Raw genomic sequence first — 12,008 nt, forward strand, 5'->3', positions numbered from 1 at the left:
TTCCATTAACCATTTACCTATCATGTCTTGAAAAAGGTAAGCTTCTGTCTTGTTCTTTGTGTTTCCAGCTGTCAAAGCAGTTATTTCTCTTTGGTCACTGAAGTACAAGCCTGACTCCAGCTCTGGGAGAAATAGTGAACCACAAAGAAGGAGGCAAGTTTTGAAGGTTGATGAGACATTTTAATCTAGTAAGGGACATACAGATAAATCCACTCAGTAATGAAGGATGCCCATGTATAGAGTATGTTTCTGAGAATTGATAGTTACAGGTGTAGTGAAGTTAAATTAATAGGTCTTAATGATAGCTTCAGTCTGACAAAGTACAATCAGGACTGTTTACAAAGTAACTATTAGCTGTTGTGGCAAATGGAAATGAATTATTTAACTGCATAGCAAGTTCTCTGGCACAGGTAGGAAGCCATTAAGACTGAGAGAGGGAGAACAAAGAAAAAGCTGTCAGAATGTATCTACTGTATAGCAGCAGGGAATAACTTCATGGGAAGTGAAGTTTGTTGGTGACAGTTGAAGAGCACAGGAAGTACTGAACAATCTATGCATTCAAAAACTCAATGCTAAATGAATTCTGTTGATTTCAAAGTGGCTCAGATAGTTGTGAGACTAAAGAGTAGAGGGAATTATTGATCAAATGGCACAAAAAGACTGGACTAATGATATGCTAAATAAAAATGTTTAGAGGCAGTAGTGTGCAATGGTTCTAAGATATGACAACAGTGCTTTTAAATCAAACCGAAATTAAACTGAAATTAAATTACAACCATTGCTAAAATAGGGTGTTAATCCTGAATTTTCCTTTTTGATGAATAGGGAGTTTCTTTCTAAATGCGTACATCAATTTCATTGTTATTAAAATGTTGTTCTAAACCATATAGAAAGTATGTCTCAAGTTTTCAAGTTTTTCAAGAGCAGATTGGATAAAGCCTGGAACAATTTGGTCTCACTTCACAGCTGCTTATGCTTTAAGCAGAAGGTTGGACTAGAGACCTCCTGAGGTTTCTTCTACCCTAGGTTTCCTATGATCTTGTGAAAATACTAATGCAGCATTGTCCATGCAAATCTTTCCAGTATTAATCTCCTGTTGATTTCTTGTAGATAAAATATGCAGATTGTTTGTGGAAAACTAGTGGTATTCTGTCGTTGTGGGCATTGCAGTTGTTCTTTACTATAAAGTCTTATGTGCCTGCCAAGGAAAACATACCTTTATAACAGAGGCACTCAAAATGGAGATTCTTCCCTGTGAGATATTCCAATAGGCTTTTGCTTTGCTGAACCATGACCAATTTAAGGTATAATTAATGCAGGTGCAATCACTGTTAAAGATGCAATATTTTTCCAACTGATTCCAGCCCCCTGTGCCTTATTTTTTTCTTCCTCAGATATAATTATATACGTTTATTTTTTTGTCTGCATCACTTATAAATGCTTTACTGTTTTCTCTTTGCTGAAGTGTTGGACTGTCATGCAAATTGGACTTTCTATCAGTTTCCACAGGCTTGTCATCGCTATGAAATAAATTATATGTACTATTTAAAGTTGTCCTTTTACTTCAGTGCTGGCAATTCTCTGCAGTGTCTGACATTTCTGAGAGAAGCAGCCTGGCGCATCTTGGGTTACAGGGAGGAGAGTGTTTAAAATACAGAAAAAGATCTACATGACAAGATGCCTCTTTTCTTTTTTTTCATCCTCAGACTCTTCACTGTTCAAACCCCATGAAATCTATACGTAAGGTTATGGGATTCAAGCGATTATTGGCCAAGGAAGGCAGCTAAATCAAATTATTTGGTCTATTCCTGTGAGATTTATATGTAAACAGGCAAAAAACACATTAGTCTGAAGTGCTACATGTAGCCTCTGGTGTATTAGACCATGGTATATAAACGCTTATAGGAATGTATCTGTGGGAGATTTGCACCCTCCAGAGTACGTTGCTTATTTCAAGACATTGGTTTGTCACTAACAGATTAATGAGCTGTTTTAGAGAACTTGGGATCAGCATAGCAGAGAGACAAGGTGTTGCAGGATCTGTGGTCACAGTGCTTCCCAGAAGTGAGTTGCTGCTGGTGCTTCTTATGGGTGTGGAGAATGGCATTAAAAATACCTGCAGATTACAGTTGCCTAGAATCATTTCTATTTGTTTCCAAAGTGGATGCAGAAGTATTTGGGGTTTCTACCTAAACTTTGTTTCTTTTTTTAGTTACAACTAAAAAACCACACAAAAAATAGCAAGAAAACAGCATAGTAATGTAGCATGGTTAGTAGTGGTGTGTGAAAAAATGTGTGCATAGAGACAGAGGAAGAAGGACTCTTGAGTTCATTTAGGAGAAAAACAGAGCGAAAATAAGATCAGGAATAATCATGCACATGCCTGACTGTTTTTCTACTGTAAATTCCTATGAAGTATCAGCAGTTCTTGGAGACCATAATAAGCTAACAAAATCAATTAGTTTAAGTTTAGTTCAGTTACACGGTACATTATTAAAGGAAATGTTAAGCATCTTCTTATTTCTATAATTCTGAAATGAACTCAGTATCACGGAGAAAACGTTTGGGTTTTTTCTTGTAGAAAACTTTCCTGAATTTCACTTTCCTTCTCTTACTCACTGTCTCTCTTACATCAATAGTCTCTGTGAGATTGTTGTTTAATGAGTGCAAAACATTTCTTTGTGAACTGACCTTAAAGTTTCCTTTAAAGTTTAAATTTATTATTAAATATGTCCCTGGTGGTTTATTTTTAGAACTGGTTACAAATATTAGACAATCATATCTCTTTTGACAAAATTGTATAATAACTGAATCTGTATCTGGCTAAGGGGTACTCCAAGTCAGAACAAAAAAATATGGCAGTGACCAGTGTCCAGAAGCACTGAAGAAAGCAATCATTTGATGAATTAATGAGCTATCAGTATTGTATTATCAGACACTTTGTTTAGGGAAGCATTTAGAAAGCACTTTGATTTTGCCCACTCTTCCAATGCTAATATAACAGGGTTTTCTTGGTTATTGATTACCTACAATTTCAGTTGAATTCTGAAAAAATTATAGGGCTGCCCAACTTGATCAGTAATTTTACTCTGAAGCTTCCTAATATCTGTCTGACAGAATATGTTAGTCTAAGCTTCTTGTCTCTCTCTTTATTTTTTTGTCTTTAAAATAAAAGTGATGTTTAGTAATGGCATAATGCAGATACTGATGAAAATATTGCCTTAGTATTGATTAATATTAATATTTACTCCATCTTTTTTTTAAGAATTCTTATAGTAAGGCAATCTGAGATGTTTTGGCTGTCTCAATCAAAAAGCATTTTCGCATAGGTTAGTAAGATTTTATTTATCTCTAGGTCACAGATGTTACATCACAGGAAGAGCAAAAAATTGATAGTGTTTTCACCTGTGAAAGAATTCATAGGAGAAAAATCTTGAAGGACAAAAAATTTATCTGAAAGTCACTTGAAGTGTTTTCTGTTCTGTGATACAGATGGACTATGATGTAGATTTGACAGAGGGTAGCAGTAATACCAGAACACAACAGCAGAACAGAAAAATTACCTGAGCATATTTAGGAAAATGAAGAATATACATATACATGCCTTCTTTAGTGTGTCTGTTGTAGAAATTATCTTGTGGAAAGCTTCTCTATTGCTGAACTGAGGAGACAGCTAGCTTTTTACCTGAAAGGAAATACGAGCAAAATAATCTGCTTAGTAAAACAAACTAAATAGAGCAAAGTAAATTCCTTTTCCTATAAAAATGATCCAATAAAACATTCATAGAGTATTTTTCTTTTTCAAGAAGTACATCCTCAGGCAGCCCAATTAAATGGGATCATGGAAAGGATGTATCTTTGTTAGAATATTGCATTTCTCAGTAGCACTAAGTGTACAAATTCTGTCTGAAGGTCAGATAATCAGTTTTGTCAGTTTTCTCTTTTTAATATTAAAATTAAATTTGTACTTTTTTTCCTTGAGATAACTTTGTGGCTTGTTTTATTATTTCTGAAAGGAGTATTGTGTCATCACTGATAGTGTAGCAACAGGAGTGTTATTATTGCTGTTTTCAACAGGCTTTGCAAGCATTTGTAGTGTTCCCATTACTTCATGGCTCAGGACAGTTCGGAGGTTCACTGTGTCACCCTAATACACAAACATACTACCATTTTTTGCAAAACTGAAGCAGCAGAAGTGACCACTTGGTGAGATAAATCAGGAATTTGCCTGTGGTTTAGTTTGGACTCTAGGGAATTACCAATATTGTAACATTTCAAAGTTTTGACCTAGTATTGAAAATTATCTGTTTACAGCACTTCTTGAGGCTGGAATATTTTGCATTGTTCATAACTGTTAATAGTTCAGGGAAAATGAACACTGATGTGTAAGGTTAAGTGCGTTAAGACAGGACTTCTTAAAATATCAGCAGGTTGTATGTTTAACGGAAAAACTGTAACTGTTCATGAGGGCTAAACAGGTTTTGTAATGGGCAGCTGAATTCTCCAGCAGCCTCAGACTGCAGCAAACTGTTAAGGATGTAAACAAACAACCTGTTCTAGTAGTAAAATGCTGAGTGCATCTCAAACTGTTTCTACTGGACCAGAGCCTGAAGCTGAGAATATAGGGATTGTTTTACATTCTTTTAGATGTGAAAAGGCAGACAGAGCTAGCTAGCATAACAACAGCCATATTAATGGCACTTTTGTCATTGGACTCTCCTTGTCTTGATGAAGTGACAACATCTTAATTGGAGGGAGCAAGACCGTGTTTTAAAACAGATAAATTCTGGGAATGTTTATTCATTTCAATATTCTCCTTGAAAGAATATTGCAAAATACTGATTCTAAAAATAAATGTGCTTTACCTGAACATTTATTCATTTTATTATTAAATATGTAAGATATTCAGAAGTTAACTGCACTGATAAGGAGCAGCTGCGTTAACTTGGCATTCATTCCGTTTCTAACTATATTCTTTAGGCTTTGTTTATGTGTTGACAACTCTGGAAATTATAAAGCATCCGGAAAAAGAGGACTCATCCAAATGTTCTGCACCAAAGCATGACCAGAGTTCTCAAGTTGCAGTCAGAATTAATGACTGTATTCTTATCCTGGAATGTTCTTTTGATTTGGGTTGGTTTTTTTTTTTCTTCATTAAAGGTATCAGTAAGACATGTAAGTTTCTGTTACCTGTTCCTGTTTTTTTGGATCTTGTCTGTAAAACAAAAGCTTAGGCCACCATCTACCCTGATCAAACTTTCCAATTGAATTTTCAGTTCTGCTTAATCACCAGTTTATTTTGACTCTATTTAAGAAATTATAATTTTGTTGTTCCTCTTCTTTAGCATTTTCAATCATATTTTTAACTCTTTCAGTACTATTAAAAATAGCCTATAATAAGAGAAGCCTAGTAATAAAAGCAATTTCAATATGGTTTCTATTACAGGTATTTACCTTTCTGGAGATCAGTGGGATTGTACAATTGCATAGGAAATGATCTGTGAACTCAGAATTATTTCGCTATTCTGTCAAATGGCTTGTGATACAAAAGTAAAGAAAAAATTGAAAATCAAATATAAATCCTTTTGATATTTTTGTACCTTAAAATATTCTATTCTACTTTGAATGCATGACTAAATAATTCTACACATAATTTTGAGACAGAAAAATAGTTTCCATAACTTGTCTTGAAAGTGAGTATTGATTGCATTTATTCATCTTTGCATTTGCTTTGCTACTCTGAGAATCCTGCAATGCTTTATAAAGAGGACTAGATATTTTCCCAAGAGAAAAATCTGAAGCTATCAAGATACGTGACTCTTGAGCAAATAGCAGTTAGATTACAGTTTTCAGTGCAAGTTCACTTTAATCAATCTTCCTCTTATCAAAAGACAGCAAATCAGAGAGAGCTAAAAGACACATGGCAGATGCTCTTTGATTAGAATGACACACAGATTGCTGGCTCAGTAAAAGTGCAATATCATGGTTCAGGCTGTGTGACTTGTCAGAAATTAAAACCGAGTGTCACAGTGGCTTGCTAAACTAATTGACGTTACAAGAAACATATCAAGCTGTAACTGCTTTAATTTCAGTGCATGAAATGTAATGACGCTGCATCGCAGTACAATGTATAAATCACTGTGCAGAAACAATAATAATACTGGCTACTGTCAGTAGTACCAAGCATACACAAATTCATGATCTGTCGCTGAAATGGTAAACAGTCTCTTACTACAGATTTTATATAATCAGTGGCTTTATGTCTAGGAGTCAAGCTCTGCTGACAGCTGTTTGGCTTTCATGCACAAGTCTTGTTTGGTTCAATAATACTGTCTTTTTCTAAGAACTGTTGTAGGAGATAAACAGCCCTTCTTTGATTATTTGTTCAGCTGAGAAATGAGAATTGCTGATGAATAATTCTGGGGTAGCTGCTGCAGAATAGATGGTAGGCTTACTTGTTAGGATCTTTTCCTTTTTGGAAATATTGTAGACTTTAGATCATACAATTCCTGACAAGAAAACCTACCTGGTAAGATTTAGGAGACAGAATTAGCTAGAAGTGTTTCATGGATTTGAAGACAGTCTGGAAAGTAGAACTTGATAGATCAAGAGAGTTCAACTTGAATTCTGTGTAGGGCTCTTTTTTTTTTTTTTTTTAAGTAAAAATTTGCAGAATGTAAAAAATACTCTTTTGAAAGAGCATATGACAGAATTTATTTTGACACTTCTTTGGTATCCCCCATTCTTTCGACAGTTCATTCAACTCTTATGTAAGTCACTTTAGTGTCTCCAGTATTAACAGAGCAGACTTCTTGTGTTAACTTTCTTGATGTGCGAGATAGGTAATTATGAATCAAACATTGTAGTGGTTGGTTTTAAATGAAATGAAGATTGAAGGGATTGTCAGTCAGCACTCAAGGAAAGGCATGGCTTTTGAAATAAATCAACTGAAACTCCTTTAGCCCAAAATACTTTGTTTTGGATTGTTATATGGAACATCAGAGTAGTGAAGTGTGTGCTTCCCACTGTAGAAACTGCACACATCAATGAAAATTCTACTCCTCAGACACAAAGTTAACATTTGCTTCTTTTTTCTTATGTATATAATAGCTTTTAACATATCAAAATAGGTTTCACAGTATAGATATACGCATTTAATAATTTACTTAATGGCACTTTTAAATATATTATCAACAGACAGCTTTTTAAATGTACCTGGTAAGTAAATATAGTATTCAGGCAAAATCTTTACTGTCAAGTGCTTTCAGAAGGAAATGATATAACTTTAAAAATGTCAAACTGAGAAACATAGTATTTTTACAATTTAGGAATAACCAGGAAAGTGGTGAGAAGTGGATCTAAGCCAAACCACAAATGAGTTCTCCGTTCATTACTGATGAGTAAATAACTTCTTCAGCTCCATGCTGCTATCTGTTACAATATACAGAATATTCGTTCTACTTTTTTTATTTCCTCCATTGTTTCCTGATTTTAATATCTGAAGTGTTTCAGTAGCTGTGTTATATGCCTGTTAATACAAATGTTGGTGTACATTTTTAATATGCACTGTCAAATCAGCCCTGTTTTGTGTAACATAGAGTTATCTTTTAAATCTTGTTTTTGCTCACATTGCATCTTATCCTCATGTTTAGAAAAATTCTGCATCTGGTTTTGTATTAGACTCCCACTGTCATTGTGAAAGTTCATGAAATCTCTTTCTTTTTTTTGCCCTGATCCTTCTTCCAATATAAAAAGAGGACCAGCAACATACATCTCACAGTAATTGGCCTATGGGTCAGTTTAGACTTGTGTTCTCATCTTTTTAAACCAGCAACAGTCCCAAACTACTGTTTCTTTTTTAGCTTAAAAAAAACTTTTATTTGAAAGTATTAATGAAATGAAAGACTATAGAAATGTGGGTTTTCAGATCTGATGCTTTCCTGCACAGTATCTTCCCTTAGATTGTTAAGTTGATGGTCATTAATTTACAGCTCGGCTGTCTGTAACAATTCTAACAACTCTATATATCAAAACTGAAGTTGAAATCTCCCAGTGTATTTACATTTTCATCAGCTAAAAGTGTTTGCAGACAACCACTGCACAAACATAAGGTTCAGGAAAAACAAGTTACTCATAAATATGCTGATACAAATGAAACAGCTTGTTACTTTTTATTCACAGAAGAAAAATTGCATTAAGATTAACATTCTCTAATATTTGCTGCTCTTGTGTTCATTGTGTGAAGTAAGAAAATTGTGAAACTGAACTTTAACTGATGAGGAAAGGAGGAGAGATGTTTTTGATCAGGACAGAATAGGAGTAACCATCCATTTTCTGTTGCTTCAGTTTCTGTGTCTGAGGGAAAAAAATCTATGTGAACAATGTAATAATGAAAGGTATACAAATGAAAATATTTGTGTATTTACAGAAAATACAGTATTTATATTCTATGTTTTGCTTAACTTTGGCAATTCTGATAAAATTTTGTACAGCATTTCAAGCTTCAGGTGCTCAGGGTAACGGATGAACCTCTTTAATTCTATTTGTACAATGTGTCTCTTTATTATGCCTGTATTGTAAATAGTCTGTACCTTTGTAGTTTATATATGTGTATTGATATACAGTGACAGAATCATTGTGAGGTTTAGTACTTTTTTCAGCTCATTAATTATTGCCCTGTGCTAGGCTTTTTAAATAAATTAACTCCTGTTTCATCTTCATACTTATAGTAAGCTTCTAACAGTCCCATCCTGTGATTTGTTAGGATGTGAAGGCCTTAACAAAATAAAATCATCCTTTACTAGTCAGTTCTACTCATCCACTTTTGTTTCCTTGTTTTCCTATTGACAAGATGTTTGCATGATTGTTTTGATGTTTATCCTTAGAATAGACAGGAATTCCCATATTTAATGTGAGTTTAACAGACTCTTTTTCTTGTCGTATTTCTGCTAGATGACAATATTCTTACTCTCAAAGTATAAAGAGTCTTGGGATCCTTCAGGGACACTTTGTACCTCCGTATCATCTTTTTGAACTACTGTTTCATTTTGGATTTTGAAAACAGATGCCTCCCTCATTTATAAGGAATGAATTGCACCTACGTGACAAGTTTTCCTTTTTTCTGACTACTCACTTATACTTTGAAATACGTAGCTTGGAACACATTTATTTTTAATAATAATTAAAAAAAACCCCACAAAAAAACAATCCACCAAAGCAATCAAGGTTGTGAGAGTTTTATAAAAACGTTATTTAAGGCATCCTGTTTTGATGATCAGAAACTCTGGTCACATATGAAAAACTAGGGCCAACAGATGACAAATAATTTTGAGTTGGAACACCAGCTTTGTCTCTGGAACAGAGTGTGTTTGATTCTGAACTCGAGCCGGGTGGCTTGGCTTTTCTTTCAGCTATACCAGTGCTCCAATTTTACAGTTTTATGTAATTCATTTTTATGCACTGAACCGTGCATGTTTAGTTTTCTTCCTCCTCCTCTTTTCTGCTTTTACTGAGGTGTAAAGAGGGAAGCATGTTCTATATATAGGCAATATACTAATAAATGTAGATTACACCTTAGAATAGGAATAAAAAGCAACATTCCAAGGGTAATAGGGGAGCAATTGCTACAGCTCATCTACTTTATGTTGTGATATATTAGTATAATGAAGACTAATATATTTTCTTACTGGCAATATATTACTGAACATTTCCTGGTATCTGGTTGTGAATCAGAACAGTGATGAAGCATAACAGTAAAATTCTTCAGATGTAGGTGGAACGTTCTTGAAAGCAGACTCATCCTGATCCTGAGGGGTGGGAAGGGAAAGAGATTTCAAATAATGAAAATTGGTCAAATTAGCATAGTCATGAGGTAAATATATTTGGTAGTAAAATAATTGGAAGAATTATTTGGTATAACTTGTAATTATGCAGTTTTGTTAATGTTTGTGACATTCTACCATACATTTTTTAAAATGAAAATGCATGTAAAATACAGTTATTTCAGATGCTTTTAAAGTATTTAGGCAGGAAGTTTAATATTTCTTTGCTAACTGTAATAAAAACCGTTTCAATAGCGGTCTCTAAAATATTCAGTAGCTAATGAGAATTAATATTGCAATTTATACATTAAAATATCAGTATCTTGCATACTTTGTTATGCAGTGCTAGAAATTGGTTTGTGGGATGTAGTCACCATAGTTTATTATTTGTTCTAAGTTAGGTGGGAATTCTTGTTTTCAGGTGCGTCAAGACTGATGTGTAGATAAAGACTTTTATACTCTTACGTAGCTGAATCCTGGGGTTCCTGATAATAACAGCAGCTTTTGTTGGCTTTCTCTTGAAAGCAATCTTTTGTAAGCTAACAGTTCTCACTATTTAATCAAGTACATGTGAAATATGAGTTCTAAATCAAAGTAGGCTGGGGCCTGATCATGACTACTGTAGAACAAGCAAAACAAAAACCGGGTTTTAGAATATGCCTCCTTTAGGTATTTCTTAAGTAATGTTTTACAGTCTCCAGTGGTCTGTGATCAGACATACAACTCCTTTGTATATTATTTATGGATGTTTTTCTAATATAGACTAATAGATAATATTTTGCCCCTGCATAACATGTCTTAAAAAATATAATTTCTGTAGTTGTATTGTTCTCTAAAACACTACAAGGTCAAACATGTCCAAAGTACTGTATGTTAGACAAAGCAAGTCTCATAATACTGTAGATATTTACCCAGATGCTTAACTGTGCTCTCTGAATTGCTCCATTGAAGTAACCAGAGTTACTTCATCTGTAAAATTAAGTAGAATACTAAGGCTCTGTTGCATAGAAACCTCAGAGACTTCCCGTTGATTTCAGTGCCCAGGGGAAAGTTAACAGACTTTGAAGAGATTTTAATTTAGAGAAGTGTTTGGGTGGTAACTGCAACTTCAGAGATACAAGACCTGATCCAGAGCTCTACTGAATACAGTGGAGACCATGAGATGAAATTCAGATCTGTGAATATTCTGTTTCTTAGAACTCCCAGGCTTCTGCAGTGCTACAGGAATTGCCGACTGCTAAGCCTCTACAATTCTTTTACTGTTTTATTTTTAAATACTGAAATAAGAGCTCCCAAGTCATTCATAAAATGTAAATACCCCATCTTTTCTGTGTTCTCGTTTCTCCTATTAAGTATACACAAGATGTTCAGTACTGTAAAAATAAATAAATCAATCCACTTATAGAAATTCTGAATGCTAATGTTTGCCTTTAAAAACAGTTGCAAAGAATAAATGTGCATTTGCATAATTTGGTGGGTTTTGTTTTTTTTTTTTTTTTTGCATATGTGTGCTGTCTGTTTCAATGCAAACTTTTTCTTGTTTTTATAATCACAGGACTATACCTTGACAATGTACTTTCAGCAAGCGTGGAGGGATAAGAGGCTGTCGTATAATGTAATACCTCTAAACCTTACTCTGGACAATAGAGTAGCTGATCAGCTGTGGGTTCCTGATACCTATTTTCTGAACGACAAGAAGTCATTTGTACATGGTGTCACCGTGAAGAACAGAATGATCCGATTGCATCCAGATGGGACAGTCCTTTATGGGCTCAGGTCAGTATGAATCATTTCTGACTCTTCTCTCTTTTTATTTTTAGTCTGTATATCATAGCTTCAAATTAAAATATATTCTTTACCTTTTTTGATGCTATTCTTTTTATTGCTGTATTCTGTATAATTTACTATATTCCAGATGCAATTTTAATTTAAGTATGCTAGGAATGGACAAAGGTTTTTATTCTTATTTTATGTAAATTGTGTTGATAAACTGCCATTCTTGGAGCAGCTGAGATACTTGTATTAAGGACAGATAAGACTGTAAATATTATTTAAAAAACTCATTCTGGATTAAAAGCCAGGTTTAAAGCTGTTTCCTCATAGAAACTGAAATAAGAAATACCAAATGAGGATTAGAGATAAAAAGGGAAGATGTATGACAGCTGAATTGATAGTCTAACTAAATGA

The 12,008-nt window shown here is 34.1% G+C and overlaps 1 protein-coding gene across 1 annotated transcript in view; it reads left to right on the forward strand.

Moving 5' to 3' along the window:
- The window catches only part of GABRB2 (gamma-aminobutyric acid type A receptor subunit beta2), a 152,032-nt gene that overhangs the window by 44,186 nt on the left and 95,838 nt on the right, over positions 1-12,008 (forward strand). Inside the window, exon 4 of the mRNA XM_065690325.1 lies at positions 11,377-11,597. Coding sequence (XP_065546397.1) covers positions 11,377-11,597 — 221 coding nt within the window. The remainder of the gene's footprint in view (positions 1-11,376; positions 11,598-12,008) is intronic.

This window comes from Lathamus discolor, chromosome 10 (genome assembly GCF_037157495.1).
Source record: "Lathamus discolor isolate bLatDis1 chromosome 10, bLatDis1.hap1, whole genome shotgun sequence".
Classification (NCBI taxonomy): Eukaryota; Metazoa; Chordata; class Aves; order Psittaciformes; family Psittacidae; genus Lathamus; species Lathamus discolor.